Source organism: Stegostoma tigrinum, chromosome 19, assembly GCF_030684315.1.
Source record: "Stegostoma tigrinum isolate sSteTig4 chromosome 19, sSteTig4.hap1, whole genome shotgun sequence".
NCBI classification, from domain to species: Eukaryota; Metazoa; Chordata; class Chondrichthyes; order Orectolobiformes; family Stegostomatidae; genus Stegostoma; species Stegostoma tigrinum.
In genome coordinates this window covers 35,503,818-35,523,480 of record NC_081372.1, presented here as the reverse complement: position 1 = coordinate 35,523,480, position 19,663 = coordinate 35,503,818, and the positions used below count along the sequence as shown (strand labels likewise).

Here is a 19,663-nt window from a genome sequence, read left to right as displayed (position 1 = left end):
TTTTCCATTTGGATTAGATCTTCTGAAATGCATTACCTCACATTTTTATGTACTAAACTCCATCTGCCATCTCTCTGCTCAAGTCACCAGCCGATCTGTATCCTGCTGTATCTTCTGACAGTCCTCAACACTATCCACAATTCCACCAACCTTTGTGTCATCCGCAAACTTACTCATCGAATCACTTACATATTCCTCCAGATCATTTTATATATATTACAACTAGCAAAGATCCAAACACTGATCCCTGAGGAATGCCGTTAGTCACAGCCCTCCATTCAGAAACGCTCCCTTCTACTGCTACCCTCTGTCTTCTATGACTGAGCCAGTTTTCTTATCCATCTTGCAAGCTCACCTCTGACCCCGTGTGACTTTACCTTCTGTATCATCCTGCCATGAGGGACCTTATCAAAGGCCTTACTGAAGTCCATGACAACATCCACTGCCTTACCCTTATTGATCATCTTGACCACTTCCTCAAAAGTCCATGGACATTATGGGCAATTTAGCTTGGCCAATCCACCTATTCTGCACATCTTTGGACTTGATCTTGTAGACAATGTCAAGAAAGGGAGGCTCTGCTTCATCAGCTTCCACCACCACCTCCCTGGCTTCCTCCACCTCAGAGTGGTGATGTTAGCAGCACACGAACCTGTTGATGCTTCCAGTGGCCTGGTGCAGTTGACTTGGTGGGCTGCCTCTGCACATACACAGGAGCAATATGTCATTTTAGATTATCACTTTGTTCTAGTGTTTCTTCTTGGTGGCTATTGGCTCCAGGTGCAACCTGGGAGAGGGCAACCAACATTTCCAATTAGAATGATACCTGGAGTTCTGCTCATTCAGTGTACATTTGTGCTCATTGATCCCTAGCCCATGCTTGGAAGAGGTGCATTATTGCCCAGCCTGTTGGGTGAATGAATCCTTGCTGGGAACACTAGCCCATAATTCAAGTCAATATTTTTAAATTTTGAGGTTTCAGTTTCTTCTCTGCTGAATTTTATGCTGTTGGTGTCCCAATTTGCCTCCAAGGATTGTTTTGCATCTGCTGTATTTGCAGGAAGCAGAGTTTTTTTTTTAAAAAAAGCCTTTTAATAGAGCTGCTCGATTTAAGGTTCAAGACCCACAAATGTTCATTGTGTTCAGAGTGTACTTGGTGCATTTCAGGAAGTGTTAATGATTTGTAGAATATCACAATTGATTTTATTTTTTAAGGATGTGATCACAGAGGAACGCTCCCTATGATTCCATGCTGACCAGAAGATTTATCCTGTTAGTTGCAGATTTGTTTTGTCCTGTTAAAACCAGCTCTGGATGAGTCAGATGAGCAAGTTGACTGCATTGTATTCCATGTACATGTATCAGCAAGGGCTGCTGATTCTCTATTCTTCCTTCAGCTATTGAATAGTCAAAAATTTGGACTTGCACACTAAGTTTGAACGTAGCAGATTAGAGGTTTTGCATATGCTGTGGAAAGAATAATTTAGGACTCAATTGCCAGATCTTACTTTTCAGAATTAAACCTGGCGTAGCATGTCACAGGAATTTCTAGACTATTGACAATATAAACTATATAAAATCTATAACAAATGGAGCAGAAAAAGAGTGGGAGTGTTTGCTTTTCTGTTGGAAAATTTTGGGTTTAGTTTTAAAAACTAAAGGCTAGCTGTACTCATCAAATCTTGGTCAGATGACATCAGCTTCACCCATGTTCCCAGGTGAGAATCTAGATAGGTTAAAAAAAATCTTATGACAAATTAAGTTGTAGCTTCTAGGTGCCTTCAGGTCCATCTGTTTTTTGCCAGAGGAAAATCTCATGCTTTGTAAATAACAAGATCTTGGAATCCTGAGGGATCTCTAGTCATGGTTTTCCTTCCCATTTATCTCCCAGGGATCCTTTCTCTACCTCTCCATTTCCTCAACAATGATGTGGAGATGCCGGTGTTGGACTGGGGTGGACAAAGTCAGAAGTCACATGACACCAGGTTATAGCCCAACAAGTTTATTTGAAGGTGTCACCTAACAAATGAGGAGCGCTCTAAAAGCTTATGATTTCAAATAAACTTGTTGGACGATAATCTGGTGTTCTGTGACTTCTGACTTTTTCCTCATCTATGTACTGCTGTATGTAGACATCATTGGTAGAATGGAGGCGGCTTGTACAGTTACAATTACACCAACCCTTTTGATGCCTTCTCTGCCTCTTTGCTGTTACTCTGCTTGTCTGACATCTAGTCTCAGGTGAAGTACAATCCATCCTTCACAATCAAGAGTCTTCTTAAAACTGACATCATAATTAAGGTTCATAGTTGCCTCTCTCAATATCACATTTGGTTTGGTGTAGTTCTTTGAGATGTTTGTATTAAGGAAGCAAATTGTTCCCTCATCTGAAGCCATTTTCTGTGCTTGAATGCACCATTTGCAACAGGATTAAAACACAAATCTCTCTAATTTTTCAAATTGTTGAGGTTGTGAGAGAAATCTAGCTAGAAATATGAAATCAGATAGTAAGAACTTCTTTCAGAAAGGAAAAGAATAAATTACATAATCTTTCTGGAGAACCGACTTATTTGAGGAATGAATAATGAGAAGTAAGAGAAAGGCAAATGAACAAATATTTGTCCTCATTGTTGAGGGAAAAAAAAATCCAGAAAACATTGTCAAACGGGGGAGTGAAAGGAAGTGAGGAACTTTAAAACCATTACAGTGACCAAGGGATAAAGTACTGAGGAAATTATCAGAACTTAAAGCCAACAAGTCCTGATGGACTTCATCCTAGGGTCTTAAGTAATGTGGCTGCTGAGATAGTAGATGTATTGATTCAATATTGCAAAATTCCCCAGGTTCTGAAAAGGTCCCTGCAGATTGTAAAATAGTGAATATGACTCTTCCATTCAAGAAAGGAGGGAGACAGAAAGCAGGAAATTTCAGGCTGGTTAGCCTGATATCAGCTATAGGAAAATGCTGGAATTTATTATTTACAAGGTTGTGCAGGGTACTTAGGAAATCTTAATGCATCCCAGCAGTGTCAACATAGTTTTGTGAAAGGGAAATCATGTTCAGCTAATTATTAGAGTTATTTTGAGGAAGTAATGAGGAATATGAAAAATGGGTAAGTGGTTGATGTACTGAATTTAAATTTTCAGAAGGCATTTGAAAACATCAAAGTTATTGTGCAAAATGTGATCCCTTGGTGTAGGAGATAAGATATTAGAATGGACAGATGATTAGTTAGCTAACAGGAAACAGAATTGGCACAAAGGAGTCATTTCAGGTTGTTAAGATGTGATGAGTGATATGGCACAGGGATCAGTGTTGAGGCTTCAACTATATCCAATTTATATCAATGATTTGTAAAAACAGGCGGAAGGTACGGCTGCTAAATTTGCTGTTGATATAAAATAGGTAGAAGGTAAATTGAGAAGAGGAAACAAAGAGACTGCAAAGTGATATTGATCAGTTAATTGAATGGGCATAATGCTGGTAAATAGAATATAATTTAGGGTAATATGAACTTGTTCACTTTGACAAGGTGAAAAACGAAGCAGCATAACTTAAATAGAGAAATTTTGTGAACTCTGAGTACAGGAGTTTCTGAGTGTTCTTTCATATAAATCGCAAGCAGTTTGCAGGTACAGCTAGTGATAAGGGAGCAAACCTTCCCTTTGTCACTTTGTAGACTTTAGCAGTCTCTGTTTGGCAGTGGCTTCCAGAACCAGAAGTCAAGGCATCCACGTGCCGATCAGCATGCATGTCTGTCCGTGTGACCGTGCAGCCTCATAGCTTGGGGTGAGCATTGTTATGGAGACAAGTGGGATGCTGTTGTTTATTGTATTGAAAATGGAATGTACAAATAGGCACGTTTTGGTACAGTTAGTTATGGTATTGGTGAGACCACATAGAATTATAGAGCACAGAAACATCCTTCGGACCAACACGTTTGTACCACATCTGGAGTACAGTGTGCAGTTTTGGCCTCCTGCTTAAGGAAATGATATAAACGTGAGAGAAGTGGTTCAGGTAAGGTCCACAACTTGTTCCTGTGACAAAGGGGTTATGAGGGAAGGAGTTTTAAGAGGAAAACATTGGGCAGGTTAGATTTGTATCCGTTGGAGTTTGGAAGAAGAGGCCATCTTATTGAAATGTCCAAGTTCCTGACTGGACTTGATAGGGTGGATACTGAAAGGATGTGAGAGAGACGAGGAGTAGTGGGCACAGGTATAAAGTAAGGTGTCTCCATTTAAATGAAAATAAGGGGAAATCTATTGTCTGAGGGTTGATAATCTTTAGAACTCTCTTCCTGAGATAGCAGTGGAAGCTGGGCTTTTGAATATCTTTGCTTAAGGACCTATCGGGGATAGGTAAGAATGTGAAATCCAATCAACCCTAACCTTACTGAATGGGGGAGCAGGCTTGAGGGACCAATGGCCTACATCTGTTCCCAAGATGTATGCAAGCAACTCCCTATATACCCAATAAAATTATTAAATTATGTTTAAATTCTTGAAAACAAAATATTAATAAATCAGACTAATTTATTTATATACAGATGGCGTTGAGCCTTCTGAAGGAGATGGTATGACCAAGATTTGCATTGAATATGAGAAAGCAAATGCGAACACAAGAAAGAAACCTGTGAGCCTACTTGATGCATTAGAGCATAGTGAACAGAAGACTGATGAAAGTGGAAAAAAGGTAAGATGTATATCAGACTGAATTATCTGTTATGTTTCTTTAAGTTTTAAGATATCGGACTTTTCCCTGTCTGCTTATTCAAAAACCGTAGGGATTCCCATATTTATGTCATAAAGCTGCCTGATGAAACATTTTAATTCAGTAAGGAGAAATCGAAAATTTGCTTTGATTTTCTATCTTTAGAGATTGAATTACTCCACTTTTTCAAATTGACGGTACTTTTAGCTTTTGTGTATGGCTGTGTATTGCATCGAGCTTCTCAGAAACAGTGTTTTTGGTTATGGATCTGAGGTAAACGTGTTTTTTTGTTATTTGTTTCAGGATCTGGGCTTTGATTTTAATCTGTTCATGTTCCAACCAGTTTTACAGATACTTGAAGAATTTGATGAACCAGAGAAAAGAAATCTGTTCCTTTATTTTGTCATTACTGAGTCAAAGTCCTAAAAAGATCTTTACATGATGGGGTCTGTGGCTGTAACAATTTATGAAAACAATTTGCCACTATTTTCATAAGTCCATTTTAGAACGTGCAATAAACGAACAGGGCTTGGCAGTGTTACTAACATTCCATGACTTTTTTTAAAAAACAGCTGGTTTCCTTCTGAACCATCCAACCTCCTAATATTACTTAATATAAACTGTTCTCAAGCAAACAGCCAATATTCTTTTGGACTACACTTTGCTGTAGAAAATTTCACATTCTAACTACATACTGTCTGAAACATATGTTTCAAACATGCCTTTACTACTTTTTCCCCATATATACATGCCTTCCCTGCCAAAAAAATGGATAGTTTCAGTGTCCTGGGAATATTGCATTCTCACTTCTGCACCATCTTTCTATTTGCACATTCATCTGTTTTCCTATTTCTGTACTCACTTGCTTAGCATACTAATATGGAAATTACCATTCTTGACCTCCTGTTTGCTAAGTTCCTATCTGCCTTGGTAGGAATCCTGACTGTAGATCCACATTCGCATTCTTACCCATATCATTGGTGTCAAAGTGGACTATTTCGTCAGGCTGATCATCCTCCCTTAGAAGAGGCCATGCTGGCAATCTGTGACAACCTTCACCAGTATGCAGCATACCATTGCTGCAGTCATGTTGATGGCTGCAGAAATGTCTCTCTGTTCCCCTAACTCATGAATCCTTGAACACTACTAGTTTTCTACTTAGCCTTATTCTCTCCTACAGATGAGCTACTTGAGTGGCTTGAGCGTGGTTTTTCTGCTGAGGAGCCATTGCTCTCAACAGTATCCAGAATAGAAAACTGATTTGCTTACAAAATCATTTCACAGGATGTTCTATTACCCGCCTGGTTCTCTTGAACTGCCGGATGGTCGTATATTTTCTGTCTGTCTACATGCTCCTGTTGTGTGGCGTGATCACCTCCCTAAACATACCATCCACGTCGTCCTTTTCCACGGGAATACAACACGGTTGCTTAAGAAACCGCTTGAGCTCTGCAACTGGATCTCAGGTTTCTGTAACCGAGGACTCCTTTCAGTCCTTAGCTCTTCTAGGTCCACAGAATGGGCATTCCCTATAGCTGAGCTGCCCTGTCATACTTTGAGCTTACCTTTGGACCATTGTAAAACCAGTGGCTAAAATGAGGAATAAGTCTCAAGTAATGTGACTTCAGTCTGAATCACATTAATATCTTGATGGATATGGCACCATTTGCCATTGCTTTAACCAATAATGGATTTGCCACAGTTTTGCAAAATATGCCCCCTTGGCCTAAATGCTATTTTGCATAATTTTCACATACTTTCTAGGTTTAGAATTTAATACTTTTCTACTTATGACTGTTGTGTTACCCGTTAATGTAGCAACCTTCAGATGTTCTTCAGTTGCAATTAAAGGTGACTGTCTTTTATGTTTTCCAAGATGTACTACTTCACATTGTTTGATAGTGAACTGCACTTAGCAGCTCATTCTGGTAACAAGTGTTCTGCTACAGTTTGCAACTCCTTTCCTACAATTTGCACACCATTCCAATTTTGTTATGAGGAAATTCAAGTACTATTCTTTCAATCCCTCAATCCAGATTATTTGAGTATCCAAATAAAAGTGGCTTGTGCACACTGCCCCCGCACCATGCTGCTCCCAGGCCTGCAAAAAAAATCATTTATGCCTGATTTCTGTCATTCCAGCCATGTCTGTTATTCATTTGATCATATTGTTGTTGTAGAATTCATTTTCACTGCAATTCTTTACATGACCCACTGACACCGAAGGTTTATCAATCAGAATCTACCTTTATGGATATTTGTACAGTTTTACTCCAATAACTTGTTCAGGGTAAATGAAAACTCAACTTACAGATTAGTAGTTGACCGATAATTGAAGTAAGATTAAAAGTCATGCAATGTCCAGTTTAACTAAACTCTTTTTGAACAACAGTCTCATATTAGCCCACCTCCATAGCAGATTTTGGAAAGGTACGTCTCCTAACTCGGCCTAATTTGTGTCAGCATGATACAACACATTTCGCTCACAATTTGTTTACTGCAAGTCCACTTAGGTATCATCAGCCCCATGGTTCTACAATTTCAACATCCATCTCATCCATCTCCACCTGTGAAAACATACACAGGATTTCAGAAGTTTCCTCCACCTCTCTGACCTTAGCTCCTTCAACTTTTACTCGCTCTACTCCTACCTCGACTATTACCCAACATGTACCAGCCTCTACATATCCAAAACTTTGCGATTTTCCCTTTCTCTGCTTCTATATCTATTATCTATCTTATCCTTCTTGGCTTTTTTGGTTTCTCTTTTTTTGTTTATCTATTCAACCATGAATCTTGGCATTTGATACATTTCTAGTTTTCTTACTTGAACTTAGAAGGTTTTTACTGTTCTGAGTTCCTGTTTAAATATTTATCATTGCTAATGTATATTTTCTTCCATTTACTTGGAAATTTTATTGTTATCTGGTTGCTTTTGATGACTGAGTTGCTGTTGACTTCGATTGTTCCAACAGTAAATCGAAGTATCATTTTTCTCAGATATTCGCCTTCTTTTCAAATTACATAATTGTTCTATTTCCTTAATTCTGTGATAAATGTGAATTAATAACCTAAATATTTTGCAAAAATACCTTCCTTGTCAGAAATGATGTCAAAAGCCTCGTTTATGTTTCTGTAATTAATTTTTCCTACAATGAGAGGTGTACTGTTACAACAGTATATCTATATTTTGTTAAGGCATTTCATTCTTTCTCCTGTAATGTTAGTTTGAAACCTCACACATAGAATTGAGCTCGGTTGAGAATTAAATAAAGCCATTAGCTGGCCCATCTGCCCAGTTCTGTGTCTTGAGTGGATCCTAGTGACTCTTTCTAGGATCTTGCAGACGATCCCACCCTCGGCAAACTGTCTGTGTGGAGTTTGCATGTTCTCCCCGTGTCTGCGTGGGTTTCCTCTAGGTACTACGGTTTCCTCCCGCAGTCCAAAGATGTGCAGACCATGATTTGCTGTGCTAAATTGCCTGTAGTGTTGAGGGATGTATAGGTTAGGTGGGGGATGGGTCTGTGTGGGATGCTGAGAGAGTCAGTGTGGACTTGTTGGGTGGAAGGGCCTGTTTCCACACTGTAGGGACTCTGATGATGATGATGACGGTGATCAATAATACATTATGTATGCAGTTACAGAGTAACTATCTTTATCTCTCACTGTTGAATTTCCAAATCCTACTGCACGTTGCAAATAAGTCTTTTACCACATCTTGCGTACACACTTGCACCATGACATTAGTCATATTTCCATCTTTAGTTTCTGCCTTTTATTGTATCATAAACAGTGAGTGCTGAATAAATCTGATATAGCTTGAGCCATCAGCTATTTCCATTATTGTCTCTACACATCCTTGTCTCCACACCAACAATGGCAATCAAAATCTTCTTATTTCTCTACCCATGGAGAGACCACCTGCTTTCATATATACCAAGGAACTCTTCCTTCTTTTAGAGAATGCTGCAATATTATAGGACAGAGAGAGTCTATTTGACCCCACAAATTTACACCAGCTCTTTCAAAGCAAAATCTAGGTAGACCCATTTTCCGACTCTTTCCCCATTTCCTTAATATACATTTACTCTTTTTCAATGTCAAACAGAAATAGTGAGAATGAGGAACTTAAAAAATAATCGCTTTTGTTTTTAAAAACTAGTAAATTAATCCCTGCATCCTGATGTCCTATTAAGTAGGGTTTTAAAAGAAATGCCAACAGAGATTTTGTTTTCAATCTTGTTTTGGGGCGGTCAATTTCTTTCACATACCCAGAAGAACTTGCTGCTGCCGCCAGATATCCCAGAGTGAACTGCAAACTCTGGCACTGGCACCATTGCAGAAAAGGCCATTGGGCACCTGGACAAAAATTGTCAATCTAGAGCTGCTCTACCCCAAACATGGAGAAGGGAAGTTGACACCTCCCTTTGTGGATAGTGACTTGGAGATTCTGTTGGGCACGGTGGTGTAGATGAGGGCTGTTCTCTTCCCACCCCTGGACTGGCAGAGGTGGCCACAACACCAGACCCTACCAGCCTGGTCTACCTGGATCAGTGCAGACCCACTGTCTGGTGGAATGCTCAGTAGTGTAGGAAGGTCAATGACCTTCTCCCCTCCTTGAGGGTAATTTCCACCATCATCTCCCTGCCGTTGCAACCACTTTCCACAAAGCCTTATGGTTATGACTCTCACTATCACATGCAACATCTTCTGTCACTGTGATCTGTCCCAACCCCCCACACTGCTAACCCTTCATACCTGCTGTGCTGCCCACTCACTCTGGCGAGAGACTTCACTACCTTTCCTGCAACAACATTAACAGCTGTGCAGCTCACTTGCTTCTCTTTTATAATACCTACCTTTCTTTCACACTAGGAGAAAACACACCACAGCAGACCATAAAGAGATAGGATATCAAGAGTGTGACATTTCACTGCTCACAACATTTGAGGATTAAGACCCTGACCTTGACAGCCTTGTGCAACTGGCTGACCGTGTCCAAGCCTCTGATCTGATATCAGAGACTACCCTTGACTTACTGTGCTGGGATCCCTGATTGAACCCTTTTTTCTCTGATTTAATTGAGTCCTGCTGACAACAGTGATAATGGCTTTATGTCTGTGCTAAATGACAAGGCAGTACAGCAGCACTGTGGGCCTGGTATGTCTGGCTGAGGCTGCAAAGTGTAAAACTGCAAGGTATGGATGCTATGAGCATCTAGTTAGGTTCAAAGTGAATGAACACTGAGAGGAAGTGAAGAGGCCTGAGGTGCAACTTTGTCTAATCCGTGAACGGCATGTCTGTTGCTGTGCGCAGAGTGTCCTTTGCAGGAGCATTGCTGTGACAGTTGCTGATGAGCCCAAGTTGTAGCACTGAAGTGCAGAAGTGTATTGTAAATGGATTGGAGATGTGCCATGATGATGCTGAGAGATTGGCAAGCAACCAGAGGAGCAAACATAAGCTGGAGTCACTACATGCCCGCTTTGATATTCTTGTCAAGAATTCTCCTTGCAGTAGATGGTAGGAAAGGAAGCTATATATTAATAGAGAGGTGTGAAGTTAATTAGGCTGATGACGAGCAACAATCTCCTTTAATCGGCATTTGGTGTCATCTTGATGCCTGGGACTTTGTTGGAAAATGCAGTTAGTTTGACCTGGATATCACACGAGGCCTTGCTGAACATCTCTCAGATTTCTCACCATAGACCAGGTGGCTAGGCCTTGATATAGGACTCCACCTAAGGGATGTATGGGTTTTGATCTTCCCTTGAATCTAGAATGACTCCTGTGAGTTCAAAGGCAAAATTATCTTTCTGTTCAGAAAAAGATGGAGAAAGAAAATAGGGATTCATAGATGTTTTTATAAGGTTGTTACGAGCAGGATAGATGAGAAAGCAATACATGTGCTATCATGAAGTACTGGACGAGGTGTCGCAACAAGGTTTTGATGCCAAGAAATGGATCTCATAGGATTCAAATCAGCATAGTGCCACTGAATCAGTCTGAAGCCTCAGCTATTTACAACGTATCTTAATTACTTAACTGAGGGAACTGAGTGTTACATATCCATGTTTGGTGCTATAAGTTTGTCTGGAAGTTGGGAAGGGATAAAGATTGGTTAAGTGATTTTGCAAAAAGATGGCAGATGGAATATAATGCAGATAAGAACAAAATCTTGCTCTTTTGCAAGAACAGAAAAGCACCATCTTTTCAAGAATGAGAGGCTACTAAATGTTGAGATTCAGAGGGATTTGGGTGCCTTTGTGTAGGGAATCACAGGGAGGTGATGGCCTAGTGGTATTATCGTTGGACTGTTAATCCAGAGACCCAGATAACGTTCTGCAGACTTGGGTTTGAATCCCACCACGGCAGATGGTGGAATTTGAATTAATGAAATATCTGGAATTAAGAATCATATGATGACCTTGAATCCATTGTTGGTTCACTAATGTCCTTTAGGGAAGGAAATCTGCCATCCTTACCTGGCCTGGTCTATATGTGACTCCAGACGCACAGTAATGTGGTTGACTCTTAACTGCCGTCTGGGCAATTAGGGATGGGCAATAAATGCTGCTTAGCAGTGATGCCCTCATACTGTGAATGAATAAAGGAAAAAGAAATCAAGTGCTGAATGGTGGAGCAGACTCACAGGGAAAAAAAAACACCTAATTCTGCTCTCGTTTCTTAGATTTTTACATAAATCTAGAAGCAGTGTATCATGCATACAGTCACCAATCATGTTTCAGGTTAAGATTTGTATCTCAGCCAAAAGTGCATTATCTGTGCCACACACAGTCAGTCTCTGAATTCCTGCTCCACCTGTTTGACTACCTTTTTTCAGCTTGCAAGTTTTGTCTAATTTTCAACCATTTGTTTTGTGGTGGTTTCTTTAAACACCCCTTCCTTGTGCAAAGAACAGACCAGATAAAAATCAGGAGAGGGACTGTAGATTACCAGTTAGCTCATAAAATGCATTTGTACAGCTTTAGGTATCAGTCAGTTTTCTTCCTTAAAATCAGTGGACCGGTTGGTTAGAGGTTTACCAGATTTAATTTAAAAACATAGTTCCTCCAAATTTATAGATAATGGGAACTGCAGATGCTGGAGATTCCAAGATAATAAAATGTGAGGCTGGATGAACACAGCAGGCCAAGCAGCATCTCAGGAGCACAAAAGCTGACGTTTCGGGCCTAGACCCTTCATCAGAGAGGGGGATGGGGGGAGGGAACTGGAATAAATAGGGAGAGAGGGGGAGGCGGACCGAAGATGGAGAGTAAAGAAGATAGGTGGAGAGGGTGTAGGTGGGGAGGTAGGGAGGGGATAGGTCAGTCCAGGGAAGACGGACAGGTCAAGGAGGTGGGATGAGGTTAGTAGGTAGCTGGGGGTGCGGCTTGGGGTGGGAGGAAGGGATGGGTGAGAGGAAGAACCGGTTAGGGAGGCAGAGACAGGTTGGATTGGTTTTGGGATGCAGTGGGTGGGTGGGTGCCACCCGAAGGTTGCAGGAACAGCAACTCATATTCCGCCTGGGAACCCTGCAGCCATATGGTATCAATGTGGACTTCACCAGTTTCAAAATCTCCCCTTCCCCCACTGCATCCCTAAACCAGCCCAGTTCATCCCCTCCCCCCACTGCACCACACAACCAGCCCAGCTCTTCCCCCCCACCCACTGCATCCCAAAACCAGTCCAACCTGTCTCTGCCTCCCTAACCGGTTCTTCCTCTCACCCATCCCTTCCTCCCACCCCAAGCCGCACCCCCAGCTACCTACTAACCTCATCCCACCTCCTTGACCTGCCCGTCTTCCCTGGACTGACCTATCCCCTCCCTACCTCCCCACCTACACCCTCTCCACCTATCTTCTTTACTCTCCATCTTCGGTCCGCCTCCCCCTCTCTCCCTATTTATTCCAGTTCCCTCCCCCCATCCCCCTCTCTGATGAAGGGTCTAGGCCCGAAACGTCAGCTTTTGTGCTCCTGAGATGCTGCTTGGCCTGCTGTGTTCATCCAGCCTCACATTTTATTATCCTCCAAATTTATACACTGCTTTCGGCTATCACTATTTAAGCAAGACATTCCTGCTGAGTAGTGCAATGCCAACTATCGTGAGAACATAATGAGTAAGAACAGGAGAAGGCAATCTAGCCCCTTAAGCCTACTCTGCCAGTTAATGTGATCGTGGCTGATCTCATCTCAGCCTCAATTCCATTTTCCTACCACTCCATAAAATCCTTTAACTTGGCGAATTCTACAGATTCACGGCCCTTTGAGAGAAGTAATTCATCCTTATCTCAGCTTTAAATCTACTATCCCTAAGCTTAAAACTACGACCTTGTTCTAGATTACCTTACATTTGGAAGCCTCCACTTTGTGTCTACTCTGTCAGTCCCCTTTGGTATCTTGTGTCATTCTTCTAAATTTGAGAGAGTATAGACCTAAACTGCTCAATCTCTCCCCTTATTCAAGCTTTTCACCTCTGGAATTAATATTGTGAACTGTCTCCAATGCAATTACATCCTTATTGCCACTGATAAGTTATGCAATTGAAACAAAAAAAAACTAAAAATTTGAAACAAAATTAGAAACTGTTTTAAATGCACCACAGATCCATCGTTGTCTGCAGCGACAGAGGGATGAATCCCTTCAACTCCCATTCAGACTAATCCCACATTCTTGCTTCTAGTCCGTTGCTTTACTTGATACCATGCTTCATACACATGTCCAAGCACTGTTCACTGCAATCTTTCCTGTTGCTGAGTGACCCTCTGAAGTCAGTACTGAAAGCAGAAGCATCACATCAGTGCTCTGATTGACAAGCATGGACCTTCCCAGCAGCTGTATGGCCAAATATTGTGTCCGAACATTTGTTAAGTGCTATGTGGGTTTCCAGTGCACTTTTTCAGTTAATGAGTTCTAGATCCTCTAAGTGAAAATATCTCCCTGGTATCCTGTATAAATCTCCTACCTCTTACCTTAGAACTATTCATTCCAGTTATAGACCCTCTCAGCCAAGGGTATTCTTCCTAAGGATGACCTTCCTACCTGCTCTATTTAAACCCATTGTAATTTTACACACTTCAGATAGGGGTCACCTGAGCCTCCTTGCCAATTTAATTTTTCCACCTAACTAAATTTCTTCAGTATGGGGACTCTAGAATTCTTGTAAATGTCCTATTTATCTTCTCCAGTGCAATCACATTTTTTTACATAGTTTAATGACCAGAACAATAGGCGGTAGTTCAGCTATCACCCAACGCAATGTTTTATGCTGCACCATCATTACAAAGAATGCTCTGTTGGCCATGTTATCTATCTGTTCAGTCATCTTCAGGGATCTGTGGACATGCACTCCTAGGTCTTGCTGTTCCTCGATCTACCTCAGTAGCTTATCATTTATTGTCCATTCACTTGTCCTTTGGGACTTTCCCAAAAGCATGACCACAAGTTAAGAAATCAGGTGGATCTTTCATCACCATTGTCAGTCAAATTTTTTTTGTGGTTTTTAAGAGCTTTGGAGTATTTATACATTGCTAATAGCTTAACATAAAATGCCAAATAATCATGACATGGAGTTATTTAATACTGATCACATTCAGGATTTTCCAAAGTATTTCAGACGATGAATCACAGCTGATAAGTCACTTATTGAATGTCAAATTGTTAATCTATTATTTGGCTTTCTGTAGGCGGTTAGAATGTTAACCGTGTCTCCTAAACATGTGACTGGTGAACAGCGAGGAGGGAGGAAAAAAATCACGCTAGTTAGTAATCATGTGAGTGTGTTTCTTTTGTCTTTGATATTACATAAGCACAATGAAATTTAATCTAGTGGTATTGTTTCTTAATGTGTCACAAAACCTTACTTGAAATTTCTTCTCTTTTTGAGATTCTTATCACAAGTTGCTTTATATGTAGACCAAGTAAGAATACCCACCCAAAGATGCAAGGTTGCTTTTGATGGTATGAACAACTGTTGGCTTATCCTACAGTTTAAAAACCTGGTGTTCATACAACACTTTAATGGATTATTCATTTAGTTCAGTAGTGCCGAACTTCCTAATTTGAATGGTTTCCTCATGAATGCAATAAATTGCGATTGATTTTTGTCTGTTCCTAAACATGATGTAATTAGTTTATGTTTGAAGTCTGCATACTGCATGTAGAAATGTGTTAAATACTTTCTGTCTACTTAAAAATACTAGAAACCGTTATTATGAATCTGTACTGAGGCTGTTAATGTCTGTGTACAGTTGTAACGGTTTTTTCCGTTTTAATTTGAATACCAACAAACTCATATTTTCAGCTGCCAATTACATTATTTTGACAGAAGTAAATTGATTGTTCATAATCTTGTGTTTAGGTACTTGATGTATTGCCACTATCTGAGAAGACAAAAGCAGAAAAAGCTAAACTTTTCATAGTAGCTGTAAAAGAAATTCTCAGCAATGCCAATTATGAGCGTTTTACTAGTGCGATGCAAAAGTACAAGTTGACAGATGATTTTGATACCATGCTGAGTGAAATGGCAGCACTTTTTACAGAAGATTCAAAAAAAAACAATCTTCTGCGAGGTAATTAATTGTAAGGATTAGTTATTGTGTGGTTAAATAGAATTTATAAAACTATGTCTTCCTATAAAACTGGTTTCAATATGACATAAATCTGCTAATCTTTGTTGACAGAATGGAACACAATGTCACGCATGCATTTTTGAATCAATGAAAGACTAGAATATAAATACTGGAGCAGCTCTGCCATTCGCTGACTGAGGCAAATACCTATGAAATATTGATTACTTCTCTTTGTGATTACAGCAGGTTACCTCATGGGGTTACATTGAAGAAGAGTGAGCAGTTGTCCACAGTGTCCTAGCCAGTATTTATCCTTGAATCACCATCACTAAAATAGATTATCTGTTTGTTGTTATGTTTCTGTCTGTGGGAGGCATGCGTGCAAATCAGTTTTGTTTAATTGTTTCATGGGATGTGGACACAACTGACAAGAGCCACATTTGTTACTCATCGCCTCTTGCCCTACAGTCATCATCTTGAACTGGTGCAGGCACACCCACAGTGCTTGTACAAAGCGCTATCGTAGATTTTGCACCCACTGTTATTTCTCATGGAGCATTCTGTGGTCTGTGTTTATAAGGACAAAATTGTTTAACTCTTTCCTTTGTTTCTTGTGTTACATTTATTTACTTTCATTATTGGCTCATGAATCAGTGACAAGCCTTTTTCCCCTATTAGGAAAAACTTGTCTTCTGATCAGTCAGCCAGTAGTTCGAGAACATACATTTCCCACTAAAGGAACAAAGGACAATTTTTGTAAAAAATCTGATCAAAACCAGTTTATGAAAGCCTCCATTATTTTAACTGGGTCTCCTTTTATCCTTTTCCTGTTCTAACGCAGTGAGCACCCCCCACTCCCGTTTCTCTGCAGTCTTAATGAGCATTAAGCCCTTGATTTCCTTTGTCTCAGCAAGTGATATCAAACATGGATGTATGATTTATTCGTTCAGAGTCATAGAAATGTACAACATGGAAACAGACCCTTCAATCCAACTCGTCCGTGCTGACCAGATTTCCTAAATTAATCTAGTCCCATCTGCCAGCATTTGGCCTGTATTCCTTTAAACCCTTCCTATGCGTATACTCATCCAGATGCCTTTTAAGTGTTATAATTGTGACTCTACCACTTCCTCTGGCAGTTCATTCCATACACACACTACCCTCTGCCTGAATAGGTTGCTCCTTAGGCCCCTTTTAAATGTTTTCCCTCTCACCTTAAACCTATGCCTCCTAGTTTTGGATTCCACTACCCTGGGAGAAAGACCTTGACTATTCACCCAATCTATGCCCCTGATGATTTTATAAATTTCTAAAAGGTCATCTCTCAACCTCTGATGCTTCAGAAAAAATAGCCCCAGTTTATTCAGCCTCTCTCTATAGCTCAAACCCTCCAAGCCTTGCAAGATGCTTGTAAAATCTTTTCTGAGCCCTTTCAAGTTTAACCACTTCTTTGCTATAGCAGGGAGACCAGAATTGAATGCAGTATTCCAAAAGTGGGCTAACCAATGAGCTGCAACATGACCTCCCACCTACTGTTGTCAATGCACTGACCAATAAAGGCACATGTACCAAGCGCAGTCTTCACTACCCTGTCCACCTTCAACTCCACCTTCAAAGAAATATGAACTTGCACTCTAAGGTCTCTTTGTTCCCCAGGACCTTACCATTATGTGTACAAGTCCTGGCCTGATTTGTCCCTACCAAAATATACTACCTCTCACTTAGCTAAAATTATACTCCATCTGCCACTCATTGGCCCACTGGCCTCTCTGATCAAGGTCCTGTTTTACTCTGAGGTAACCTTCTTCTCTGACCACTATTTGGTGTCATCTGCAAATTTGCTAAACGTATTCCTATATATTCACATTCAAATAATTTATATGAATGACAAAAAGGAGTGCACCCGGCACCGATCCTTGTGACACACGGCTGATCATAGCCCTCCAGTCCAAAAAGCAACCCTCCACTATCACTCTGTCTTCTATCTTTGAGCCAATTTTGTATCCTCCAACAAATTGTCCACCACTGATGTCAAGCTCACCGGTCAGTAGTTCCCAGGTTTTTCCTTACCACCTGAAATAATGGCACCGGGTCAGCCAACCTCCAGTCTCTGGCACCTCACTCAAGGCTATCCACGATACAAATATCTCAGCAAGAGGCCCCGAAATCACTTCCCTAGCTTCCCAAAGAGTTCTAGCATCCGTCTGACCCAGTCCCAGGGATTTATCCACCTTTATGCATTTTAAGTTGTATAGCCCACATCTTTTGTAAAATGGACACTTTTCAAGACATTGCTATTTATTTCTCCACATCTTCCAAGTCCTTCTCCACAGTAAACACTGATGCAGAATACTCATTTAGTAGCTCATCCATCTCCTGCAGTTCCACACATAGGAGGCTTTGCTGATCTCGGAAAGGCTTGTTGTGAACAGTGGAGATTGTAGCTTGCAGATGGCTATTACAGGAAACGTGTGCTGGTCTCATTTCATCTGAAGTCATTTACCTTTGCAATTGAGATCGGGGTCTTGCAGGATTGCTTTGACCTGACTGCTTATTCAACTTGCTCCCATCTCTAGCAAGACTACTATCTTGGCAGTATAGATACAAATGTACAAATTAGGAATTAGAGTCGGCCATTTAGCCTCTCAAGCCTTTCCTGCTTTTCTGTTAAAGTCATGGTTGATCTAATCGTGACCTCAATTCATATTCTTTCCCATCTTCGACTAACTGTGGATTCTGGCTGTCCATGGTGATGCACAACTGATATATAAACTGTTGCATAAGATTCTGTGCAACTCTGTCAGGCTATGCCTGAATGTATTGATGGATTTTCCTTGGGAATCACAGTCTATTATCTTGGGATATATTTTGTTGTTGTGATTCTATGTGATTTTAAAACTGTTTCTAAACAGAATTTTATCAGTTTGTTCGGCCACATCACAAAAAGAGGTTTGATGAAGCTTGCTACGATCTGACTGGTGAGGGATGTGGATTTAAACCTGAACATGCAGTTCCAAGAGAGGAGAGGAGAAGAGTGGAGCACGAAGAAAATGCAGGTATGTGGTTTAGAAGCATAAGTGTTCTGTTTAATTAAAATAATCCATTAGTTTGTTATCATTTTTTCTTGGAGTAATCAATTTTACAAATACATTCACCTATGCAACATTGAGCAACCCTGTGGAAGGATATCATTAAATTGGTTAGGGTGCAGAAAAGATCTACGAGGATGCTACCGGGACTGAAGTGTTTGAGTTGTAGAGATCTGCTGGATAAGGTGGGACTTTTTTCGCTGGAGCATACGAGTTTGAGGGGTAACCTTATAGACATTTATAACATCATGAGGGGCTTAGGTAAGGTGAATAGCCAAGATCTTTTCCCTAGGGTTGGGAAGTTCAAAACTAGATGAAATAATTTTAAGGTGAGGGGAGAAAGATTTTAAAGGAACCTGAGAGCCAACTTTTTCACGCAGAGGGTTGTTTGTATGTGGAATGAACTGCCAGATGAAGTGGTAGATGCAGGTATAGTTTCAACATTTTCAAAAACATTTGCTCAGGTAAATGAAAAGGAAAGGTTTAGAGGGAGATTGGCCAAACGCAGGAAAACTGGACAAGTTTAGTTTGGGAAACTTGGTCAGCATGGACTGGTTGGACCAAAGGGTCTATTTCTGTGCTCTATGACTCTTAAAAATGAATATCATCCTTCTTGTTTCAATTTCCAGTAAATTATATCACCGTTGATATTAAATGTTCTTCAGTGTTTGCTGCTGAGAAGATTGAAGTACTTGCAGTCAACAAAAAAGGAAGTACCTGATGGGTGTTTTCCCGTTGTATATTTCGTTTCATTTTGAAATCACTTCTTAAAATATTATAACTGGAAATTTATCATGCCAGTTAATCTCTAATGGGAAGGGTTGTTAGTTTAGAAATGCAGTAGCTATTATTCATTTTCCAATGAATCATTTTGTATTGCCGTTAACTAAAGTTTCAAAAGAGACACAAGATTTCATTTGTTCATTCATTTTCTTCCAGCTAATTCCCCACTTCTCTTTGCTCTCCCCTAACTCCATAACATCACCACACAATTAGATTTGGTGAAACCTGTTACCATCTTGCAGGTGAAGAATTTGAACATCTCTGTATTTCTTTTATCTTGAGGGATTTGTTTCATTGAAATCCAGTCTATATGTTAAAGGCTGCTGTAAGGAAAATATTCAGAGCAGCTGTATAGCAGAGCACATTGCTCTATCATTATTACACCTGTTGTTGATTTTATTTTGCATTAATTAACTTATCAAAGTATTAATTTTCTTTGCTGATCAGAGAGTAAAAGTTAGAAAACTGGGTCTGAGTGACTGTAGGGACTATGATGTCAGTTACATGTAA

At 40.3% G+C, this 19,663-nt stretch overlaps 1 protein-coding gene across 4 annotated transcripts in view; it reads left to right on the top strand.

Moving 5' to 3' along the window:
• The window catches only part of rtel1 (regulator of telomere elongation helicase 1), a 149,221-nt gene that overhangs the window by 114,562 nt on the left and 14,996 nt on the right, over positions 1 to 19,663 (top strand). For all 4 annotated transcript variants that reach the window (XM_048550500.2, XM_048550501.2, XM_048550499.2 and 1 more), the window contains exons 27-30: positions 4,550 to 4,695; positions 14,397 to 14,483; positions 15,071 to 15,281; positions 18,194 to 18,337. In XM_048550500.2, the coding sequence (XP_048406457.2) occupies positions 4,550 to 4,695; positions 14,397 to 14,483; positions 15,071 to 15,281; positions 18,194 to 18,337 (588 nt within the window). The remainder of the gene's footprint in view (positions 1 to 4,549; positions 4,696 to 14,396; positions 14,484 to 15,070; positions 15,282 to 18,193; positions 18,338 to 19,663) is intronic.